This window comes from Rousettus aegyptiacus, unplaced genomic scaffold (genome assembly GCF_014176215.1).
Source record: "Rousettus aegyptiacus isolate mRouAeg1 unplaced genomic scaffold, mRouAeg1.p scaffold_m13_p_2, whole genome shotgun sequence".
NCBI classification, from domain to species: Eukaryota; Metazoa; Chordata; class Mammalia; order Chiroptera; family Pteropodidae; genus Rousettus; species Rousettus aegyptiacus.
Genome location: NW_023416295.1, coordinates 52,211,925 through 52,238,655, shown reverse-complemented (window position 1 = coordinate 52,238,655; position 26,731 = coordinate 52,211,925). Strand labels below are relative to the sequence as shown.

At 33.4% G+C, this 26,731-nt stretch overlaps 1 protein-coding gene and 1 pseudogene across 2 annotated transcripts in view; one reads left to right on the top strand and one right to left on the bottom strand.

The window, feature by feature from the left end:
- CSRNP3 (cysteine and serine rich nuclear protein 3) overlaps positions 1-26,731 on the top strand; it is a 169,118-nt gene that overhangs the window by 18,174 nt on the left and 124,213 nt on the right. For both annotated transcript variants that reach the window (XM_016156342.2, XM_016156347.2), the window contains one exon: positions 12,591-12,679. In XM_016156342.2, the coding sequence (XP_016011828.1) occupies positions 12,667-12,679 (13 nt within the window). In that variant the 5' untranslated portion in view covers positions 12,591-12,666. The remainder of the gene's footprint in view (positions 1-12,590; positions 12,680-26,731) is intronic.
- On the bottom strand, positions 23,292-24,122 carry LOC107516545 (annotated as a pseudogene).

Genomic DNA, 26,731 nt, shown 5'->3' with positions numbered 1-26,731 from the left:
CAGTGGGAAGGTAAACTGGTGCAGCTACTGTGGAAACAGTATTGAGGTACATCAAAAAATTAAAAAAGGAACTACTATATGATCTAGCAATTCCAATTCTGGGTAAATATCAAAAGGAAATGAAATCACTCTCTCAAGGAGATACCTGCATTCCCATGTTCAGTGCAGCACTATTTATAGTATCCGAGATGGGAAACAACTTAAATGTCCATCAAGGGAAAAAGAAAATGTCATACACACACACATGCACACATAATGATATATTATTCAGCCATAAAAAAAGAAAATTCTGCCATTTGCAACTACCTGGATGGAGCTTAAGGGCATTATGCTAAATAGAATAAGTTAGACAGAGAAAGATATACTGTATAATCTCACATATATGTGAAATCTTAAAAAAAAAAAATCCAACTCAAAAAAACAGGTTAGATGGATGGTTACCAGATTGCTAGAGGTTGGGGAAAATGAATAGATGTTGGTGAAGGTTACCAAAAAAAAAAAAAAAAAAAAAACATTAAGTAAAATATATTTGAAATACATTTCAAATTCACTCATACACACAAATGATATGAAGTAAATGGTGCGTAAAAGCACCAATAACTCTTACAGGTTTCAGCCTTTATTTTAGTTTTGAATGTCCTAAAAGCATTGTCTCATTTAATCCTCACTTGACAACCTATGAGGTGAGTGGGATTATGTCTATGTTTCAGATGAGGAAACCGAGAAGCAGAAAGGATATCTAACATGACAGTTCACACCACTCATAAAGACTGGAGCTGGAATCAAACCTGCTTAAATTCCAGAGCCAGAGCCAGCATTGTTAACCACCACACTGGTATACGATATAAAATCCACAGTAAAATAAAATAATTATTCTATTTCCATGCCATATAACAGATAAGTGTTTTCAAAATTATTAATGAAAAAAGAAAAACAACCTTCTGCATTAAATACAGTTGGTTCTTCAGTCCTCATCTACATTAGTGTCATTTAGAATAAAATGAAATATCACTGGAAATCTTAAATTTGAGATTCTGGTCAAGTTTAACTCATCTATACTGATTGCCACTAAAATTAGTTTTGCTAAATGCTGAAACTCTCAAGTTCCTGTCCTTTGTACCTCCCATGATAGAAGGGATATAAATTCTTCACATATATCATGAGTCTATTAAGATTCTATTCCTAAAAGAATTAATGAAGCACATTGTGTAATAAAGACCACACTGAAGACTTATAACAGCACAGACAGTAAAGGTATGCTCCTGTCTCAGGAAACATATATACTAGATGAGAAGTCCAGACTAATAGACATGAGAAACATCATTTTCAACAGAAACATTATGTGGAAGTTAATCAGTTTCCTGATAACCAGGAAACTTTGACCTGAAGAGGTACATCATTAAGTGGAGACAGATACGGAGGAGTTTTGCAGTTGTAAGTTCATTCTTCAAACAAAAGTACTTATCGTAAGATATGACTCTCAGTTCTAGATAATCAAAACAAAAATTGTTAACCACCTTTAGGATTCTAAGGATTTCTGTACTATAAAGCAAAACCCATTGATTTCTATTTTCTACTTCACTGGGGAGTAGTAAAAGATAAAGTATAGATATTGCTTGATGAAAAAGAAGGAAAAGCTATAAACATCAGTGTTCAGTACAAATAGATACAGTCTTGCCTGGGCCTCTATCTTTTTTGCAAATGGGTTAAAAGATAAATCATCCACTTATTTTATATTAAAAAAATATCTCCTCGATTGTTAAAGTAGGATAAAAGAGGACAAAACTGCTCCGTTTAACATCCCACATATTGTGCTTCGGCTTAACTTCAAATACATTTTTGTTTCTTTGTGGCTAATTTTTGTTTTGATAATCTCCATCTGACATTGATCTGCATTCATTTTGTAGTCTTATTACCAGGCATAAATCAAAGAAATCAACTGGCTCCTCTATCTTAAAAGGCTGAGAACAATTACACACATGCGTGTGCACACGCGCACGCGCGCGCGCACACACACACACACACAGCATTTAAATTTTCTATTTAAGATAAAGAAAAAAGAGAGAATTGACTCAGTATTATGGTCAACAAAGACCTGTCAGCTTAAACACATTCACTTAATTTCTTTTATTAACAATACATAACTATATCTATTCTTTAATTTCATTTATTCTACTGGTAATACTTGGCATTTGTGCTAGCATCTCTTTAAAATAATCAGTTAATGATTATAGTCGAGACTTAATTGCAAGTGAGAAAAGCCCTACACAATGTAGCTTAAACAAAAATGTTCATGTAACTGAGAAAGAGAGGTGAGGTCATATCATATGACAACCTCAATGCTCTCCCTGACCCCCAAGACTTGGCCATCTCATCACTATGGGAAAGCCTCATTTGCTCCTCCTGCATGGGGTGGGGTGGGGTGTTATGGTTTTCCCTAATGATCTGTGGAAGATATCTGCCTCCACATAAACATATACATCTTCCTGGCACTGTGATCTTGAAGTTGAGAGGCAGTCTCTTCTACCTCTAGCTCCAACAGTGTAGATGATGAAATATCTCATGTCTTCATCAGATTATCTTAATGTGCCAACTATGTGCCAACTTGTCTTAAGATCCAGTCTCTACCCTTCTGAAAATTGCATTTTCTGACTGCCTTGCCTCCTGGCTTCCATATGGATCTAGCCAATCAGAGGCACTGGTGGGAAAATGCAGGGCAGTATGAGGGGGATAAACCAGAGTATTCCCACCCACTCATCCAGGCATCAGGTGGCCACTGCATCTACATGGTTCTAGCCGTTGCTCTAATAAGCCTGCTTTAGTGGTTACAGCCCTTATGCAGCAGCAGCAGCCAGCCTCCCAATGTATCTGGCTCCCACCATTGAGCTCTGAAGACATTGCTCTTTCCTTTGTTCCTCCAACTGTTGCTAATCGCTGAGTTATTTTGTTTTCTCTGTTTTGTTTGGCATCTCAGCTCTTACGAAATCATTGTAACTAATTCAATATATGAAATTCCTTCCATTGGATCCCCTAGTATTGACTATGTTTTCAGAACTGAACCCTTCTGATAACCCTAGCAGGGTCACATGTCCTTCACTGAACCAATCACTGTGGCCAAGGGATGAGGCCCTTTGGTTGGCTAGATCTTATTCATTTACCATTCTTCTAGGAAAAAAATGGAAGGAAGAAAAATATTGAGCAACTAATAATAATGGCTACCATATTAGTAGTTCTTTTTGATCCCATAGTTAATAAATATGAATATCTAAATTACTTTTTTTTTTAGAAACAGCATTGCATAATAAAATTCTTCATAAGTGAATAGTGAAACTCTCATGCCAATTGAAATAAAATTTATAAATATTCTATCATATTCTGTCCTTTTTTTCTTTTCCTGGTTAATAAAGAAAATTAATACATTGAAGATCTTCTGTGAATCACATGTTGTTTTAAATGCCTTATCTTACAAAATATAAAACCAGAGTTTGTATGCCCCTTTAACAGATGAAAAAACTGATGTTAAATAATTTGCCCAAAGTCAGAGAAGTAAGAAAGATGAAAAACATCAGAGAGATGTCAATCTGTGTTTTTTGGTATTCTAAAGCCTGAGCACTTTTTATTACATTATCATGCCACTAATATTTCTCTCTTGAACTGCATTGAATATACATTTATCTACCCATATTTTTAAACATTTTCATTCAAAATTCATTCAATATTCATGTTACGGTAAAATTACTTGTTAAAAGTCATCTATCATGAAGCCTATCTACTGACAGACTTTTATAATGGCATTCATCATATAATATCCAGAGAATGGATCCTTCTTTCCTTTATCCACACTTTATACTTGACATTGTCACCATGTTCTCCACAATGTTACAAGGAGACCACTTTGGAGCCAGATTAATTACATGATTATATGGACCACAAATCTGTTAAACATGCAATGTTTCTGAAATGTGGAGAAGTTGAAAAACATTCAAATACTAGGTGCTAGGCATTCTCTGGAGGGGAATCTTTGTGAAGCTTTATAAATCTTATTGTGGCAGAGAAGATAAGGACATATACAACAGAAAGTGTCCGGTATGTTCCTCATTTTTTTAAAAAAGAATGAAAGTTTCCAGGCAGCCCCATTCAAAATTTTATTCAAGTGTTTCTGTCCTGCAGGACAGTCAGTAATCATGTGGTTTCCAAGAGAAAATGTTGTAGATACTGAAGGCTGTTTCATTTAAACTTGAAGGAACAAATGCTTGAAAGATTTTCTTCTTTTATTCCTGTGGGTAGATATTGATTTTTCTTTTTTTAGGTTTGAATTCTATTTTCTGCAGCTGAGCATGAAAGTACACTGACTAACACAGTCTGCAATTTAGCTGTGTTCCTAGGACCATCTGTAAGAATTTATGCATTTCCTGGGAATCTGATCAATTCTAACAGTGATTCTCTATTTTCTCTGTGAGATTAAGGAGCACTGCAATCAACTTGATATTTAAAAGTTGGTTTCTGCTTGAAAAAATTGGGGACCCAATGTCCAAAAACCATTCTGTGCTTCAAAATTGATCTCCCTGAATAATTCTCTTTAATGCAGACACACATGAATTTTAATGTAAAGTCATAAATATCATATCACAGAATTTGTTTAATGGCCTCTCTCTTATCCTTCCCTCCTTCCTTTTTTCTTTCTTTTTTTATTTTGCTTGGCTTTTCCCTCTTTCCCCCCTTTGTCCTTCATCCATATCTCTGCTCTAGTAGATAACTCATATGTTTATATTCTTTCACATTTTTTAAATATCGTATAATTGTAGTTAAACATATATATTTCTAGAAAAGTTTTTGTCAAAAATAGATTATATTATATACATTTTTTTCATCTTGATTTTTTTTTCATTGAACAATACCTTATAGAAATCTTCCCAAGTTATTTCTTATAGCTGCATTTTATTCTTTTTAATGGCTGCAAAATATTCCAAGGTATGAATATATCACATTTTAATCAATCTCTCCACCTTGAGTGTTAATTTGTTTCAGCTTAGTTTTTGTTACTATGAGCAAGGCTGTAATACATGTTCTTTTGAAAACGTCCTTATATACTGGCGCTTTACTTTTTATGGGGTAGATTTCTAAGAGTGGAAAAATTGGCTTAGTAGATATCAGTGTATTGCTTCTTCAAAAAGGCAGCAAAACTCATACTTCTACAAGCTTTGGGTACAATTGCACTTTCTCCCATAAATCCCAAGCAACAGATGTTTATTTGCTAATTTAACAAGCTAAAGTCCCTGCCTTCTTGATGTTTACATTAGTAGTCAAGAAGAATAATAAATGAATAAGTGAATAATATGATGTCATAAATGTACTGTGATAAAAAATAAAGCAGGATTAGGGTATAAGAATAGATATAGCTATTTTAAATAAGATGGTCGTAAAAGGCCTCTCCAAAGAGATGTATTTCGGTAGAAACTTGAAGTGAGGGAGTAGGCCATACAATATCTACAGTGGAAGGAGGCTTCTAGAGAGAAAGAACAAATGATGTTAGCAAGGAGTTTGACACTTGTGTATATAGGCAATGGGAGAGTCAATAGAGAAGGTAGAGAGAACAGATGGGAGGTTATTGTCAGGTAGTAGCGGTGAGAGATGAGGGGACTTGATGAGAAGTGGTCAGATTCAGGACACATCTTACAGGTAGAGCTGGCAGAAGATTCTGATTGTTCGGATTGTGGGATCTGAGAGAGAGAGAGAAATGAACATGAATAAGCCCTAGGCTTTTAAAACTAAACTCCTTATTTTGCAATAATTTTAGATTAATGAAACGTTGCAAAAATAGCAGTTAGTTCCCATGGACCCTTTGCTCAGCTTCCCCCCATGCTAACATCTTACATAACCATGGTCAGTTTGCCCGAAAAAATTAACATTGGTGTAGTGCTATTAACCAAACTATAGACTCTTTTCAGATTTCATAGTTTATCCACAAATGTCTTTTTTCTATCCTAAAAACTATTCAAGGATACGACATTAAATTTAGTCATCGTATCTTCCTCGGGTCCTCTGATCTGCCTCAGTTTCTCACTCTTTTTTGGTTTTTCATGACCATGACTTTTTTTGAAGAGCATAATTAGAATGTTCTTCAATTTTTTTTTCCTTTTTCATGATTAAACTGGAGTTATGAATCTGAGGGGAAAATACTACAGAAATGAAGTGCTCTTTTTATCAAATCATATCAGAGAGTAAATGATATCAGCATTAAGTATCACTGGTAATATAGTCATTTAATTAAGATGGTATCTGTCAGGTTTCTCCACTGTAACATTACTACTTCCTGTTTTTTATAATCTGTTCTTTCAAAACAACTTAATAAATACAGCTCACTCTTAAGGTGGGGAGTGGGGATCAAGATCCACTCCTCGAAGTGGGTGGAGTATCTGCATATATTATTTGGAATTCTTTTGTAAGAAAGCTTTGTTTTTTTTTGTCTTCTAATTCAGTCGTTTATGTCAGTATAGATTCATAAATATTCATTTTTATTTTTTGTGTTAAAATCTAATACTATCATTTTTATTGCTTAAATTATTACAACTTTGACCATTGAGAATTTTTTCAGGTCAGTTCTTGTGTCCTTTTGACATGCCTGTGCCTATCCTCTTTCCTCTCCTTTCCTTACTTTTTCCATCACTGTTAAGATCCTGCAGGTTTGTCTTAAATCTATCCCGCCACAATCGTAAAATAAGCCATTTCTTAAGGAGCTAAGTTTTTAATATGAGTCATTGGGTAAATAGTTATGCCACTTACTGAAATGGGAAAGACTGAGGTAGCAGGAAGAAGTCTGGAGTATGTTATTTCCCTCCCTTCCTTCCTTCCTTCCTTCCTTCCTTCCTTCCTTCCTTCCTTCCTTCCTTCCTTCCATTTTATTATTGTTTGACCTGTTGAGTTTGTAAAGTCTATTAGTGCTTCAAGGGGAGCTGTAGAGTAAAGTAGGCAGTAGATATAAGAATCTAAAGCTCAGAGAAGAGATTCAGACTAGAGATCTAAATTTGAGAGTCATAAGTGAATGGTGGTTTTTAAAGGCACAGGATCCGCTTTTCTAGGAGAGAGTCAGATAGAGAAGAAGTCTCAGATCTCAGTTCATTAAAGAATTTAGAGGTTAGTAAGAATGGAAGGAACCAGCCAAGAAGCTTGAGAAAAGGCAGCAAATGAGGTAGGAGACAAGCCTACTTCATGCATAGTGTCCTAGAAGCCAGGTAAAGAAATATTTCAAGAAAATGAAAGGGATTGAGTCAGTTCTCTTGAGATGTTAAGGAAGATAAGGACTAAAAATTTACCATTGGATCTGGCAATATCCAAGTTCACTTGGTAGTCCTATTTCAGTGCAGTCATGAAAATGAAGCCTCATTTTGGGAATTCCAATATAGAATTTTATCTGAGTAATAGAGAATGCCATCTTTCAGGAAGTTGCTATAAAATAGGATGGAGAAATGAGGTGACAGTGAGATGGGGAACTCCGATGTAAAGGAATTTTTTATAAATTGAGAGACATTACAACATATTTGTAGATAGATGGGAATTATCTAGTGAAATGGAGGAAAAATGGCAATGCATGGAAGAAAGGGTTTGATTGAAGTAGCAAAGACTTAAAATTGGTGAGAGGAAATGGAATAGAAGGCTTAAGAGAAGCAGTTGATTTGAAGTGCAAGAAAGAACATTTTCTCCATTTTAATAAGATTGAAAGCTGACTATATGGGTACAGATATCAAGGATATACAGTATATAGTGGTGAGAAGAGGAAATTGAGTCATGCTTCTTCCAGTTTTCTTAGAAGTAGTATCATAAACAGATAGAGGAGATAAAAAGAAATGTCGAAGAATTGAAAAGAAGCAAGGTGCCTCTTTAGTGGTAACAGTTCAAACATGAATTAATAAGAAAAATGTGATAAGATTGTCAGGCACTTCTGGGCACTCATTTGAAGATTTTTATCATTTATCAATAGTTATGCCAGCAATGCAATATCCTTCATTTTCTCTATTTACAATCATCTATTTGGCTGCTAGGGGCAGGTTCATAGTAGGAAGATAGCTGAACGTAACTGATTTTTTGTCACACTGATTTGAAGAAGAGAGAGAGTCCTTGTAGGTGAGTATATATGCAAGGGAAAGACTACCATGATGAATGATGGACTCTAAATAGCATAAGTGGAGGAAGTGTGAAGATGAATGGGGTGAGTAAAAACTGTGTAGTGTGTATGATCTAAACAATTGGTAGACCCTTATAAATGTTCTCTAAGGATTCCCTATACCCTGCTGATCCTGTTTGCCCTTGCTATGGTAGAACCTGAAATAACTTTTCAATGCCTTTTATAATCTGTCTAGACAAATTTATACCTCTTCTTGGTTCAGTCTTGCTAATGTACAATATTTGGGGAGAATTATCTGCTTCTTCATGTTTTTAAATTTTTACCTAAATTTTCACGTAGGTTATATTATAATTCTTGAATAGTCCAAATAATTATAGTTATGTCATTTTTCATGCCTTTATACAGAGATCTGTCTGAACAATTTTAGAGAATTGTCTGCACACTTTCAGGCACAGCTGATTGATTAGAAGAACCCCATGGAAACAACCTGATATATAAATAGCCTAACTAGGACTAGTTTAATTTGTTTCAATAATTCTTGTCCACTTTACTGAAATAAGATGACTAAATACTATTTTCATTTTAAAAACTGTTTTGGTCATGTACTACTGCTTTATTATAGTCCAACACACTTTAGGAAAAAAAATGAAAATTCACTTTTTGTTGTTTGTTAAATGAGTGGATCAAGAGCTACATATATTTTGATAACTGCAGTTCAGCGTATCTGTGAAGGTACCAAATTGAAGTGGTCCTGTTACTTGTGAAATAATTCTAAATAGAATCGATGTGACTGCCAGCGGGCTTTTATTCTCTTAAAAATAGAGTCAAACTTTACATGATTTGTAGATTGATCTTTCCTGTTAGATTTCTTTGCTCTAGGCCCTTTTCTTCAGTCAGGAAACTGTCTTTCATAGTGAATGATGTCTTTGCTGGTTGTGGGCATATTAATTATGCAGTACTGCATTTTGAGATGTAGTTGCAAATGCAATTAAATTATTGTACTGAACTTGTAAGTCTTATTATTACCTTAGAAACACTGAACAGCAAATTCACATTTCTTCACTGTGTTCATAGGCTAGTATGAGCCAGGCTTCTAGACATGTAGAAGTGATCAGCTTGGAGATCTCAAATTCTATGATTCTGGGAGGAGCAAGTTTATTCTTGAAACCCTAGCATTTGTAAAGAAAGATTTTTTTAAAAGACAGGAACAAATAAGAGTGTTTTAAACCAGTTATAGTTCTTTATAGCTAATCATTGAATTGTGCATTAAAAATAACACAAACTGATCATACAGCTCAGTCTTGGCTCCCAATGAGACGTGACCTTCGATGACTCCAGTGAGTCTAACATGGCTGTTGATTAAAACATGACTATAAGAACTTTGTGCCTCACTGACCTAACTAAGATGCCTTTTAGAGAAAATGTTGACAAATGTGGAAGAGTACTTTGATCCTTGCCACTCCAAATGGATGCTGGGATTTATAGAATGATTTGCAGTAATGTCTGTGAGCAACCAGGAAGCCAAGGGTCCTGGAATGAGGAGAGGTGGTGTTCACTTTTCCTTCTAGCCCTAAAATATTACAAGAATTTTTAAACTTAAAAAACTGGTTATCACGGAATTTTACAATTGAACCCCAGATATTAGAAAAGACCAGATATAAATAGTAAGGGTTAGGTTCACATTTCTAAGTGATAATAAAGGTTATGTTTATTTTTCATTGAACACATAATCAGAAACTAAGGCTCTTTAGACGAGCGCACAAAAAAGATGTGTGAGGACAAATGGCTTTACATTTATCTTAGTATAGGTGACCTGAGTCTTCTATAAATTTTATCCTCCTTGAATATTTTTTGTAGTCCCTGGGATGGTTATATTTAACCGTAAATCAGTCCTGGGTGTCCCTTGTCACTGTTAAGGCCATCCATGAGATTGGGATTACTTGAGTGGAATTACTTGGTTGGGAATATGCAACTCAGATATAGGTTTTGGGAGAGATGGCAGTTCCCACATATCTTGTGTAGACAGACAGATCATCACTGATGTGTAAGGAGAGCTTGCAAAGGAAGAATGGCAACCCCTAGATCTTCTGAGATAGGTTATCTAGGGATTATTCCTCTGCAAAACTGTAGTGGTCTCCGAGTGAATGTTGTTGACCTATATATCTTAGCACTACAATTCTTTAAGTGCTCTCTTTCACCTGTTGAACACGCACTTCCTCACACAGTCTCACATAGCCAGTATCCCCAAGTCACGTCCATAGAATCAAGGAGCTGAATTTTCAGCATCCATTACTACACATTGTACCCAGAACTGGCATCGATCCTCAAATTGCCTACACTTGGAACTTTGCATTGACTATGACTTGTTTCTTTCAGAATTCTTCCTTTGTGATGAACTTTCTCCCTGGATTTGACTGGCCTCAGTTAGGGTCAGTCCTGTCCACCAAATATATTTTTATATCTTTGACCTTCAAACAGATCAGAGTTTGGGTCCCATTTTTACATCACCAAGGGTCTCTTTACAGGTCAATGCAGGTATGTAAATTCAGATCACTAGATTCTCAATACTTTTGCTTCTGTAAATAGACTACCTTAAATGCCTAAAGAGACTCTTTTGTTTATTTGGTTATAAAATAAAATTATGTTTTCAATATTAATTTTAAAACAAATAATAGTCAAAAATCTTAACTTCTACCTTTAGATTTAGCTACATGTCATAAATATGTAGTGGTCAGTTTTCTTATTTGTAAAATAGGAATACTGAAATAGATAACATTTTTCCCACTTTTTTATGGCAGCAAAAACTAAAATCCTAATAATAGCAAAAAATTAAAATCTTAAATAATACCTCAGAAGGTAACAATGACATTTAAGTAATATGGAATTAATTTTCATTAACAAGAAAATTTGACAAGATTATAAATGACAGTTATAGACATATTCAATGCAGTGTCAAATTTATTGTTAGTATTTCGTTTTAATTGCAAATAATTTTGTAAAGTTTGTATTCAATGGACACATTATAAGCAGGTAGAGATCTGTTAGCATGCTTGCTTGTTAATATTTAATTGCTTGACTTGCAATCTCAGAATGTGTATCATTAACAAAGAAGACAGAAAGAGTTATATTTCTGCACTATTCCTCAAAATTAGTACAAGTGATGCAAGTTATTGTTTCCGTGGTCTTTAGTACATCATTGCTTGAGTGTAATATTCTCAACAGAGTTTTAAGATATTTAAAATTATACTTAAAATTGAATTTTGAATAAATCTTTGAAAAATTTCTCAAGTTCTTCTAAATAAATCTTGGTTTCTCCAGAGCCAAACTGGACTCAATAACCTCTATTAACTGTAATTCTAAACACAATTTGATAATACTGTGCTAGAGTTGTACCACAGATATTTGTTCTACAATACAATTCATGTATCCATACATATCTGTGTAGATACATATAAAGATTAAAGGAAGACAGAAGATCCTGGAAACAGAATCTTCCTGAGAAAATTTTAGTTTTCTCAAAGGTTTTTGATATTTTCAGCTTGCTCGAATGACATCAACATAAGTTGCTTGTTCAAGCTATTTCTTCATTTAGTGTACTTTCTATACGAGCTATTGTTATTGTCTATGATTAGTGATAGTTAATTTCTGGCTATTGTACAAACACAATAAGTAAACCACAAGTGTCTCTACCTCAGTTTTTAGGATTTTTTTTTATATATATTTGTATATGGACATAATAACTTACCTTAACATATTATAATGTAAAGTTCATTAATTCTTTAGAAAAAGTGATTTATATATGTTTTATTCTGGAAAAATAAAAGTGTGTATGTATAGCACTAGAATTTTATCAGTTTTTCAAATTATTGTACTAATTATTTTGTGTGATTTTAAAAACAAAATTTTTCTTAAATCGTGTTTATTTTATAGAATTTTTTGTTTATTTTTTAAGTCTGTTATTTTCAAACCAAAATGTATATGTTTGTTATTTTAGAATTAAATAGTTTCTTTTAAGTAAACCAAAAAATGTAAGAAATATTCATTGTGATTTTCATCAACTATTTAGCTATAATATTTTGGTTAATTTTGCTGGAGTTTCGTGTGTCTTGAAGATACAAGTCTTCTGGAGACTAGAAAGTTACTTATATCTGGTGCAATGCTGATTAATAAGATGGAAGGCATTCAGCTTCTTGTCCATGAAAGATTTGATTAAATAGCAGGAAAATAAATAAAGGAAAGTGTGTATGAATGATTACAAGTTTACTACATTCTTCCAGAAGGGATATTCTTTCTGCCCTAAATTATATGCAGTACAATCATTCAGTTCTATGTTTAATGCTTTATTTATATTCCATAATAGGTTTCTATGGATTTTCCTCTATGTCATTATATTTATACTTTGTAGTCAGTGTTAATCTTTGAAAATATAATCTTATATACCATATTGAAACAAATTTTCTTTTTTAAGGAAAAAATAAGAAGATATCAACAGACTGAAAAGATGTTTTCAGAAGCATAGAATCTTCAGGAAGATACTGAAGTTCATGAGGTCTCAAGGTTGGCAGTTCATACATTACTATTCCAAGTTGTTATTGCTAGTGTGTAATTAGATAATAAGGAAAATGTTCTTAATTAAAAAATATATTTTTAACAAAATCTCAAGATTTAAAAAAAATTATTCATACCATAAATGTATTACTTATTTAAATTGGAGGTGGTTAAAAGAAAACCTTGTTTTATTAGAGAACTAAATTAATTTGTTTTACTTTCTAAAGAGTAGCACTGTTAATGTGAAAATAAATACTAGGCATCCTTATAAAATGTTTTTCCAATGCATTAAGGAATGTACAAATATTTAGCAATTTTTTTTATTTCTTTTGCTTCTTTGGCTACAACACACACACACACACACACACTTAAGAAAAAAACAGCTAAAGTAATACTAAAGTTCTTCAAATCCAATTCTCTGACCCAGCAATCCTACTTCTGAGTATTTATTCAAAGAAATCCAGAACACTAATTCGAAAAGATCTATGCGCCCCTATGTTTATTGTAGCATTATTTATAATAGCCAAGATATGGGAGCAACCTCAGTGCTCATCAATAGATAATTAGATAATAAAGATGTGGTATATATACACAATGGGATATTACTCAGCCATTAAAAAGAATGAAGTCATACCATTTGCAACCACATAGATAGACCTAGAAGGTATTATGCTAAGTGAAATAAGTCAGACAGAGGAAGACAAATACCATTTGAGTTCATTTATATGTGGAATCTAAAAACCAAAATTAACAAACAAAACAGAAACAGACATAGATACAGAGAATAAACTGATGGTTGCCAGGCTTGGGAGGCTGGGTAAAAAAGGTGAAGAGATTAAGAAGTACAAATTAATAGTTAAAAAAAGTCTCAGGGATGTAAAGTACAGCATAGAGAATATAGTCAATAATATTGTAATAGCTATGTGTAGTGTCAAGGGGTACTAGAATTAATAGGGGGGAATCACTCTATAAGTTATATAAATATCTAACCATCATGCTGTACACCTGAAACTAGTACAATATTGAATGTTGACTGTAATTAAAAAAAATAAAACAATGGGAAAATAAATAAGAATAAAACAGATTAAAATTTAAAAAATACTGATATCTTTGTCATAGAGCAAATTTCATTCTAGAAAGTGGAAACACATAAGCAATAAAAACAAAATTAATCACGTATTATGTTAGATGGTGATACTGCTATAACAAAAAGAAAACAGGAAAAGGAAGACAGAGTATAAGGAGGGATGAAATTTTAAAATAACACTAACAACTTTGTACTGCATAATTTACACAAAAGAAATAAACATCACTTTTAGCCTACATAGTGCCAACTAAAAACAAGTGTGTTATAACACCTGCTGGTAAGTTTTCTAAATCATCATTTGTTAAGGTGAATGTTAATATATATAAAGTAACTTATATGTGTCTTCCTCAAATTCGCCAGAAAGAAATGACATAAATTTTTAAAATGATAATACATTTACTACATGAAATATTGCCAATGTTTGCAATAAAGAAATATATAATTGAATGTGGATTAATCCATTCACTTACTAAAGGGGTAAAGACTATAACTATATAACTATCAATCTAGGTATGGGGAGTAGAAACCAATTCATTTTTTAAAATAAGGAGGAATCATTCTATAAGTTATATAAATATTTAACCATCATGCTGTATACCTGAAGCTGAATAAATATTATAAACCTGAAGTACTTTAGAATTGCTATAACAGTAATATAGATCAGCGGTCCCCAGCCTTTGTAGCACTGGGGCTGGTGTTCCTATGAGAATCTAATGCCTGATGATCTGAGGCAGAGCTGAAGCAGTGATGCTAGCGCTGGGGAGCAGCTGCAAATACAGATGAAGCTTCACTCGCTCACCACTCACCTCCTGTTGTGCAGCCTAGTTCTGACAGTACTGGACCGGTACCGGTTTGTGGCCCTGGGATTGAGGATACATGATATAGATTATATACATGGTGGTAGAAATCTTTATATATATATTTTTGTTTTATCATCAGTCTTATCATTTTAAAAGAGCCTTGAGATTGAAGACAGAAGGGAATTTAAATATTACCTCATTCACATGGTACACTAATTTTTTAAAGGACATATGTCTTCCTTTGTATATTGGACTTATTAGATTTGGAGATTAAAATTAAGCTATTTGTGATCACCAACAAATGAGCTTTGAGGTTACTTTTTATGATAATCAGGTTAGAATTTTTCTATGAAACATTAGTTGTTCAGCATAGGAGTGTGGAGGTATTTATGATTCAGATAGCTGTGCCCATATTTTTGCAATCTGTCTAAATTATAGATGAACCCATCCCATAAATTGACATTATCTTAAAAGTCATTCAGTATTGACTTTACTGAATAGAATTGAAAGGTTTAGCCAATTTGGTATGCAGAAAAAGCAGTTAAATCAGCTCTTTTTCATCATTAATAAGTCAATATGATAGGAATATCTAGCTATACAAATAAACAAAATTTGTATTAGAAACTCTCAAAACCTATTAAATCTTGCACCTCCATCAATCTTCCAAAAGGCAGGTATTATAAATAATATATCATTTAAAGGAAATAAATGTCTGGTATTGGAGTATTAAAAAAAGTACAGAGTAAATGTACATTGTTTAAAGGGTCTATCTTAATTAAACCAAAGCAGAGAATATTTATTACATGTTGCATGGTAAACAGAAGAAATTCCGCTCAATGAGGTTGGTCAAAAAAAGGCAACTGGTATTGTCTCTTTTGGGAAAATAAAAAACAAACAAACAAACAGAAGAAGAATGAGTGATGCAGGGGTTGTCTGGTGGAAGGTTATGGGGGAAAAAGAGGACTTCTTATGCCATGTCACTGGGTCGAAAAATAGATTCCTTCGAAACCAATATTAACCTTTGTTTCATTCACCTGCAAGCTTCAAAGGAAAAAACTAGAAACTCTTGTTTAAGGATAACTAAAACATGACTTTTCAAAAGCAAGTAGAAGATAGTATAAGCTTTCCCTTAAATTTCCTTGCTTTCATCTTTCCTGTATTTGCTTTAAAAAAAGTTAAACCCAGGAACCATTCACATATTTGTACCACAAATCTGGTTCCTCATAGACTCTTTCAAATAATAACTCTACTAACTTCTCACACACCACCACCCACAAATACACATCTTCCAGCATGCCCATGCTTTGGGTGGTTTCTCCTTCTCCACTTTTTTTCAGTGGTTTTTCAGATGATTCCCTACCTTTCTCATTCTTCCATCGTTCTTATAGTTTACCTAATTCAGGTTTCTCAATCTGAACACTATTGACATTTTAATCAGATAATTCTTTGTTGTGGTGCATTGCAGGATGTTTAGCAGCATCTCTGATACTAGACACTAGGACTACTTAACCTTCCCAGTTGTAAAAACAAAAAATGTCTCCAGATAATTCCCAATGACCCACTGGTACAAAATTATCACAAGATGAGAACTACAGATTAAACTCTTACCCTGCAACCTCAATAAATTTCCACTCCTTATCAACCACAAAACCTAACCACCTAAAGCATCTTGTTCTCAATTAAAACTCAACTGACACATTTTAAATTCCAACCTTCCTTATTAAAGTAAAATTCATTTCTCTTTGATCATCTGTATATTTTTACTTTCCTTTTATTTGCTTATACCTGACCTTGTATCTAAAGTATGTCTTACGAAATATTAAGAGAGAATATGAAACGTGAGAAAGTTAGGGAAAAGGAAAAATAAGGTAAACACCTAAGATTAAGTGAGGAGTGATGTTAGATTACAAATGAAATTAAACACTTCTCCTTTTGCTTTTTTTTTTTTTTTTAATTCCCCGAGACTTGGATCTTTTCATATTTTCCAAGTCTTGCTTGGAATTTAGCTTGGACAGCCGTTTATTCTAAACATTTCCACAGCTTGTCCTTTCTTACGCTGTATATGCAACCTTGAATCCAAACTATAATGAATATTTTTCCTTACACCCAGACACATGAGTGCTACAGGAGCACATTATACAACTGCACATGTATGGTTTTCTAATCTGAGTTAGCCCTTCAGTAGCAGTCACTAATACTTTCATCTGACTGTGGTTAGCCACTATTTCAAAAGTTTATCACTCCACTTAAGACATACAATCTTTCCCCTTCGCTCTCAGTGCACCTGCTATTTTAACAAGAAAATTGAGGTCATTCTGTGGAAACTACTTTTGCATCCTTGCAATTCCCTCCAATATCAAACTGCTACATCTATCAACATTTTTACTTTTTTTCCTTCAATCTTAAAGGATTAGAAGTCCTTTCTGCTATTGAAGGCAAAGCCTGTGTTTGATTTTATTGTCAATCACTGATGCTGAGGCTTTTGCCATTAGTTTTTTCCTTTTTGTCCTTTATCTTCAACTTTTTCTTCTTTGCTGATCCCTTTCTGTCAACCTATACACAGTCTTCAAACTTCTACCCAAAAAAGTAAATCAACAATAGAAAACAAACTAACCTCTCTCTTCACTAGATTTCATCTCCACTACCATTCAATTTATCTTTCCCAATTCATTCAAACTCTCCATAACATCAGTCTGTAAGCATTATCTCCAGTTTTTAAGATGCAGTAACTCCTCAGCACAGTGTGATCTGATTTCTAACCCCATTTAACAGAGCATGCTCTCTTTAAAGACACAGATGACCTGCAGCCTTTATCTTGACTGACTGTCTCAGGGGTATTTGACCCTATTAACTTTATTTTTCTTCTCTCACTCCCTGGGCTGTTGTAACACCCTCCCTCCTGGCTTGCCTCACGCCTTGTACACCCTTTTGTAAAGGCCCCTTTCATAGACTCTTCTTTCTTCGTTGTTGTTTTTTTTTTTCCCCCACAAAGTCACGAATAACAAACTCAGATACTGATAGGTGGCCATTGGTAACATAAGTGAGTGAAGTCAGCTACCTGAAAATAGTAAACATTCTAGAGGCCAAATAACACCCACAGAAGTTTTCAATATTTTACTCCTCCTCAAATGACTCCCTAGAGAGCCACTCCCAACTTGTTGCTCATCTTTCCTCCCTGCTCTTCTTGATCAAGCAAAGTCACTTAACAGCTTTATTATTAACCCTCTTCTTCAGTTAAGCTACAGAATTACATAGTATGGTACAAAATTGAAAAGAAAGTACAGAGATTTTCCATATATTCCCCACCTCTACACATTATCAACATGCCCCATTATCAACATCCCCCACCAGAGTGGTACATTTGTTATAATAGATGAACCTACTTCTACACATCATAATCACACAAAGTTCATAGATTACCTTAGGGCTTACTCTTGGTGCTGTACATTCTATGGGTTTGGACAAAAGTATAAAGATATATGTCCGTCATTGTAGTATCATACAGAGTGTTTTCACTACCCTAAAAATCCTGCATGTTCCACCTATTCATCCTTCATCCCCACACCCTAACCCCTGGCAGCCACTGCTCTTTTTCCTGTCTCCATGATTTTGCCTTTTCTAGAATACCATACGTTTGGTATCATATAGTATGTATCCTTCTCAGATTGGCTTCTTTTACTTCATATTATGCATTTAAGGTTCATCTATGTCTTTTTGTGGCTTAGTAGCCCATTTCTTTTTTACTGTCAAAAAACATTCCATTGTCTGGATGTACACTTTGTCTACTCACCTACTGAAGAACATCTTGATTGCATCTAAGTTTTGACAATTATGAATAGTGCTCTTAGAAGCACTCATGAGCAGATTTTTGCATGGACATAAGTTTTCAACTCAATAACAAGGAGTACAATTGCTAAGTCAAATGGTAAGAATTATGTTTAGCTAAAATGTGCGTGTACCTTTTCACACTCTCACCAGCAATGAATGAGAGTTCCTCTTGTTCCACATTCTCTCCAGCATTCGATGATGCCAGCATTATGAACTCTGGCCATTCTAATAGGTATGTAGTAGTATTTCATTGTTTTAATTTGCATTTTCTTGGTGACATGATGTTGAACATTTTTTCTTATGCTTATTTTCCATCTGTATATCTTTGATGATGTGTCTGTTCAGGTCTTTGGCCCATTTTTCAAATATTTTTCTTTTTGTTGAGTTTTAAGAGTTCTTTGTGTGTTTTGTTTTGTCTAATTTTTTATTGAGTTGTTTTCTATTCTTGAGTTCTGTGAGTTCTTTATAAATATTTTGGATAAAAATATTTGGGAGATGTGCAATTCGCAAACTTTTTTTTTTTCCTCTCTGTGTCTTGTTTTTGTATTCTTGACTGCTTTTCACAAAGTAAGAATTTTTAGCTTTGATGAAGTCATATTTATTAAATTTTTTTTCTTTTATGGATATTGGTTTTGGTGTTATGTCTAAAAGTTCTTTGCCTAATCCAAGGTTACAAAGATTTGTCCTACTTTTCTTCTAAATGTTTTATAATTTTGTGTTTTACATATAGTATATAATCAATTTTGAGTAAATTTTGTTTTTTAAGTTAAGAGAAATAAGAACAGTTGCATGGTTTTCATTTCTCAAATGTAGCTATAATGCAACATTTTCATAGACTAGAAGAATCTGTGAAGATTTATAGAAGGGAGTATATATTTCAAAGCAAATGAAAATTTGAGGGTAGAGTATGTTCATTGACCTTAATTCTACAAGTCAGAACCTTAAAGTCCTTTAAAAATTTATTTTACAAGGAGCGGCCCTCTATTCATATTTGCATTAGGATATCTGCCAATCAATTCCAATACTATAATCTGATACAAAGACCAGAAGTCTAAAGTAGGAAAAGGATTCCATTCAAATAGGTCTGATTATCTTATAGTAAATGACTCTTAATTTTAATAAAATAATAGTTCCACTTATCTATAACTTTAGACAAAGATGTAGGGAAAATGTAAAGAAAACTTACTTTTATGACTTGTATTAGGACAAATGGATATACAATTGAATGAATAAAATATTTACAAGCTGTTTTGGTATTGTTCTCAGGGTAAAGTTGAAAGTATGTATCTAAATATAGCATTGGGTGATAGAAAAAATATTCTCTTCTAAATAATTTTAAAAAAATCTTTATGAACATGATAAATTAGAAAGCCCTCTTGGATTCTTTTTCTTATAAAATATTATAGCTCTATGTTTTCCTGCCTTTTAAAAAAAATTTCAGCAGAGTAGATTCTAATTTAGTTGTTTCTTAGGTTTTTAACATTAAGCCAAAAAAAAAAAGCATCTAAAAAATTGTGTTACTCTTGGAAAATTTTGTCCTACTCTAAGACATACATTTTCTGAAACAATGTTATTTTTACCTCACTCATGACTACCTTTAATGGTAGAGATATTTCTCATATGGCTTCATACAATGAGAAAATATGAACCTAACAGATGAAATCTATTTCAAAATACTTAAGAATTCTTTTAGTATTAAAGTTATTCATCAAAATGATTTTTCAAAACAGGATAATATGTATTTTGCACATGAACACTTAAGGAATTATCTTTAACATAGGTCTGATTTACAGTTGTCAATATCATATAACTTTTATGTACAACAGAGGTAGTAGATTTATCTTTTTGTTAAATATAGTATAAATTGAAAGTGCTAAAAAACTAGATGCAATTTTATGTTTTATTTTATCTCTTAAGTATTTTATTTTTTAGGTCTCTAACAAAAGAAATAATGTCATAAATGATAGTCAAAAATACAAAAGTACAATTAGAATAACAGAACTGAGTCATTTCTAAACTCTCCTTTTTAATCATCATCACCGTCATCTCATACTGATTGAGGAACTATTTATTCTGCTTTAAACTCTATTTTTCAATGAATGCATCCTGTAGCAATGGGAATCCCATACTTAATCATCTCTACTTGACAGTCTCATAAGGTTAAAGGGCATAACAAGTGCTAAAAGAGGCCAAGCTGCCTCATACTCATTGCGTGCTCTATGTTGAAACTTCCAGAATTTTATTGATGCAGTGGGACTAAGAAATAAGAGTAGAGCCAATTTTCTCCATGGCCTTCACCCTTTCTCACAGACCACATGAAAACCACTGTTATCAAAAGGGAACTAGAATTTTCCTCTTCTGGTTTCTGTCAAGCTAAAATAATGGAATTTGTCTTTTCTTCTCAAGGAAGTTTAACTAGGTTCAGTATAAATCTTAGCAGGATATTGCTTATATTCAGAACAAGCAGTATATTTCCTTTTCGTCTTCCTCTATTACCAAAATGTGAATAATAGTATTAAAATAATCTTATATTTAAAGTTGAAGGCATTACACCAATTTGACAAGAATTAGAAAATTGTGTTTATAAATGGGCAACATATAAGACAATATTTATTGTTTTCAACATAGGTATGGAAGATTAGTGATGATATAAACAATACACCATGCAATGAAGCCTAAATCTACACAAGAATGATTCTTCTCATAACTGTAAAATTTGAGACAAATGTAAAGAAAGAAAATAAGGTAACAATAAGATGTATGTAGTAAAGTTATCTCATCAAAGACTGTACTGCTTTCTCTAGTAAAGGAACATCTGTGATTTAAAATTAAAGCATCAAAACTAGGTGCATTCCATTTAGAAAAGGGCTGAAAACTGCCTACCTGAAAACTGAAGATATATTTTATTTGGCCATCATGTTTTTTTTTTTTTAACTAAATTTGCTGAATTTCCAATACCCACTTTCTTACTCTGTGCTATTTCACATATTTTGCTGTCTGTCTCCGAAGTAATCCGTGTTTGTTACCCAGGTTGACAAAATTGCTATTGAGTGATTTTAAAAACATTGACAAGTGGGTAAGGCAAATTTTCTTATATACTATTAGTAGGCATGTAAATTCTTTATGATGCTTTTGCAAGTAATATTTGACAATATTTGTTAAATTTTTAATTTCACCTCTCTGAAGTTATTTGACAGAAACAATCATATACTTGCATAAAGGATGTTCATGGATAAATCGATGAAGGGTAAAAATTCAGAAACCTTCTAAATACCAGCCAATAGTTATTAGTTTAATAAATTATAGTAAATCCATATAGTGGAATATCATTTTGCTCTTTAATAAAACAACGAGATAGTCTAATATACACTGACGTGGAAAGACATCAAATAAACAAATGAAAAAAAGTAGCAAAATGTTTTTATGTTTCTCTAAATAATTATCTCATATTATTAAACCTATAGTACACTAGTATATTGCTAATGTATACCAAACTGGTAATGGTAGCTAATCCTTGACAGGATGGGATTATGGTGGGCTTGTATTCTAAATCTGTATTCCCGTAACATTTAAAGTGTGAGAGCAAAAATATAAGACACATAATAAGAAGCTAAACGACAGACACCCCAAACTCAGAAACTTTCTATAAAAAGTTATTAGATAAGATACCATTTTCCTATATTTCTATCTGGGGCATAGTTTGGCTATTGATATAGTAATAATAATGGTTATGATTCAAATTATAAATACTCATTGGATTATGTTTAAAAGCTTTATGCAACTTCTTGCAACTTTATGCAACTTTTAAATGAATAAAATGCATTTTTAGAGATATACGTAAAATTGTTAAAATCTAACTTATTCTTAAGAAGAAAATAACACTTAAATATTTAGGTGCATACTTTTACAGACATAAGAAGAGAAACATGTTTGGAACTTCATGAAAAGTTTTATGCTGAGGACTAGGTCCATTTTAAATGCTTTATGTATCTCTTCTTCTGACACATTTTAAAATTCTGTAATAATTCATTCTGAAAGGTTAAAAAATGTGTATTCCTCCTGCTGTTGAGAAAAAAAAAATTTGTCATCTCTGCCTTATTAATGAACCGGACAGTGGATTGCAAAATAAACTTGGCAAAATTTAGATGCTCTGTCCTTGTAGACCATTTGGTCTACAAATGGACTGATGATATACGGGATGGTCTTCCTGTCGTCAAGGATAGAATCAGAATGAGGCAAACTTGCATGCGAGAGAAGGAATTTGTGTTCTAGCCTTGGAAAATTTTATGTCTGACCTGATCACAATGACAGGTTTATTGCTATGATGAGAGAGAATTAAAACCTTGCTGACCTAGAGAGGAACTTGAAAATGAAGAGGAGATCACAGTCTGGAAAATGAGATCATGGCTTGGACTATTGTCATCATTATCAATAGCAAACATATACTGAGAACCACCAGATGAAAGACATTGAATTAAGTGTGGTGAGGCAGATGTTATAAAACCCACATGAGAAGCTGACAGAATGATATCTATTTATGCAGTTGATTTAATGGTATATTTAGTCATTCTGGACATCATCAGATTTGATAACACTTGAGTTTCTATCATGAAACTATGACTCCTTGGAAAAATGCACAAAAGTTTGCATGTTAAATCATAGGTTCACTCATCCATAGATTCTTGGTTTTACTTTAAATTGATTTTCTCAGGTTAACATTGGAGATGGAAAAGACAATCTGGTTTTAAACTCCAGGGTATACGCACATTTGTGTGCCAATTATATGCTTCCAAAATGTATTTTAATTACATTTTTACTAATGAATCTAGTTTGATATTTATTTACTATAAAAGGTCTGTGCACAGTGTAACAGTTTTTACAAATCTGTTATAAATGTAGTGGTGGTTTATTTGGGATTCATACTCTTAATTATTTTATCCATCAGTTTTTTTACTTCTTTGTATCTTGAAACTGCTCAACTCATGCAGGTCTGAAGTTTAGCTCCACTAAGCCCTCTTCCACCCGGTTGGCTTGTGAAGACAACTTAGCTTGCCTTCCTCACCCGTTACCACTGTTAGAGTTCCAGTTGCCAAGCGTTCCTTCTTTCCAGTAGGGTCAACTCTGCACAGAGTGTTATCAAACACCTCAAAGGAAGTTACAGCTGGATGAGTTCCAAGGTTCAAATAACTTTTTTTTCTTTAAATTAACTTCTGCTAAAGCAGTTTCTTCATTTATAATAATTTCAGACAACTGTACGTTTTTTTTAAAGCACCTAACAAAGCAAATGTACAGACATCCAAAATATTTCCATCATAGCTGAGGGAAATAAGATCACAGTATAGAACCCAAGCAGGCTTTCCTGAAGAAATTCATAAGTCCTCTTTTTCGAATCACCTGTGAATTTTCATTGACATCAACAATGAACTGACTAGCTACTTGAGCCTCTTCTCCAGGAGGTGCAGACCAAAATCTCGATGAACACAGAGGTGGTAGGAACCACAACATATAATTTATCAGGGCATCTGTTGGTGTTGCTGCAAATCCGCTTTAATTCCACAAATTACCGTAGTATTTCTCAGCTTTACCAAAGCAGAACCATCTGTAGTACTAGTTAAGACTTATGTTGATAGTTGTGGTTCCGAATCCAACAAGTTCTCTTCCATCAAGATGGCAGTTCTTTTTCAAAAATCTCCTGTAATACTCCAGAGATTCCGGTTTTGAACCCGGCTGCCATCTTTCGCCTGCCTCATTTTAATTAAATCATAATCAAATATGTCAACAACTTTCTGAGCATTTGTCAATTTAAATACAAAGTGTTATACATTCTAGTAACTTGTCAAATGGTAGTAGTTTTGTTGTTTTAATGTTAATTCAGGACAGACAGCTTCAAAATTTTAAATCGACTTTCAATTACTCATGTTTATTTATTATTAATCATGCTTAAACAGTTTTCTTCAAAGTATATCTGAGTATACTTTTTGCTTTTCCCCTAAGAGTCCATTGAGTAAGATTTGCGCCGTCTCCATGAATTGCAGTTGAATACATTTCACATGATTCCATCTGTCAGTGAGCATGCCAATATCTCATGACCACATGAAAACCATACTTATCAGTTAAAGTGTTGGTTCCTTCAAGTGACAAAGGGGGATAATAACTGTCTTTAAGACTTGTGTATTTTTTCTAGGTGTTTATTGACCTCATCTTTATGAAATTACGCTTAGAATTTCTGGAGTGTCTAATGTTAAAAAAATGTCAGGCCCTTCAATTCAATACAGTGAACAAAAATATGTATAAGAATATTTGAGCTCTGACTCTGCCACAGAGACAAAGGTACAGATGCTGATTCTGGCAGAATCTGCTCATCCTTCTAAAAGTTACATTTAATCATGATTCACTATATGTAGTTCTTTCATGTGTGTCAGTTATTGGACACATTAAATGTTATGTCACAGGAGAACAAGATTTTAAATTGTGTTTTCAATTAAATAGTGAGTAAACAATATGCCTTAATATTAATTAACATATTAATTAAGATCTGCTATAAGACCATATGTTGTTACGCTGAGGACAGCCATTGTTTCCATATTGTATCAGATGTATGGTAGTCCCCAAAGGGAAACCGAAAACAAGATTTATAAAACAAACACTCGAACAGGAAACTCTGCCTTCTCTTTCCTTTTTCTACCTCAATGGACTCTCCAAAAGAACTATCCATAGTAGCCCAGATCTCTATTTTTCACATGGCTCTATTGTCTCTGTTGCTCAGGACGGAAGATAAATCAACTTCTTCAAAGGTCAGGAGGATAGGGTGGTGGATAACAAACTTGACTGTTAGTGACCTGTTCAACTTCATGCTGTGTTTTTATGTTTGTGGCAAAGAGACAAAGCAAGGAGGGAGAGAAGCTGCTTACTGAGCACCAGTGGATTTGCAGGTCCTGACCTCTGAATACTGAGTTTTAGGCATTTTCTGGCCACATGGTAAAGATATTTAGAGACTGAACAACAGAGGACTCAAAGGCTCTTAATGCCAAAAACCTCACCTCACATTTTCCAAAAGAGAATATCCCTGGATCTGATTATATAAGGAATGTTATTTATTTGTTCTTTCACATCAATGTTGTATTGTGAGTAGCTAAGTTTTATTATCACCAATTAATATCTTGTCAGTATTGTAAGTGTCAATGGGGAAAAAAACATTATTACTGACTTTAAACTCATTTGTTATGAATTATTAGCAATTATTCAGAATGTAACACCACCTCTTAAGGAGCGTGTGTGTGTGTGTGTGTGTGTATGTGTGTGTGTGTGTTTACATTTCATTTATGGTACCTCAAAGGAATAATCATGATGCTACTTAGAATTTCCTTTTCTGTGTCCTCACTTCTTCTGCTTTCCCTTTTCTCTTCCCTCTCCTTTCTATTTTCTTCTCTTATTGATCTTGAGTTTCCTTCCCTTACCTTAATTACATTTACAGCCAGAACTGCTTGTTTTCCTTCCATTCTTATTTTTGGTTTGTTCAGAAAACGCTTATCTCCCATGTGCACAGACACTGAAAATCCTAAGTGAAGAAGAAATAGCTTCTCCCTTGAGGAAACTACAGATCTTTTTTTTTTTTTTTTTTTTTTTTCCTTTTGACATCTGAAAAGGAGTAAGAAAAGCAACACTAGACTGTTTGGAGATAAAGAAAGAGAATGGAGTCGACCTTTATCTTTAGCATTATTAGCAAGGACCACTGCTCTAGCAGCATCCCTATTAGTTCCATGGTGGCTACAATTTCTTTAAAGGACAAAATCTTTCATTTGATGCGTACTGTAGGAATGTCTATAAATACAAACACTCCTGAGAGGAATCTAGTTAATTAAGCTCTTTCTCTTTGGGAGTCCCGTGGTACGTTGTTTAATTTCTTTTATTATTATTATTATTATTATTATTATTATCATTATATACCATCCTGCCTCTGATAGTGCTATTTCCCCCAAACCAGTAGGAGAAAAGTGGGGCAGACCATTTTGAAGCCCTGGGATTCCAGTTTCTAGTGATACCTTTATTCCTCTCACTAAGATTCTCTTTTCCCTCAAAATTATATTAGCGGCCTCTATTTTCTCATATTGATAAAATAGTTATCTCTGTGTTCTCTGCCACTTGCTCACTGCCCCCAATTTTTGTTCTGCTTCTTCCTCTGTAACTCTTGGAGTCTAGCCTTTCATTATTTACCTATAGCCTTAAAGCGCCATTTTGTGGAATTGCTTTTGAAATAGATCATTGACATTTTCAATGGCATTTTCTTTAGTATCTTGCCTTGACGTTTATCCCTTTTTTTAAAAAATAATCATCTCCATGGATAGA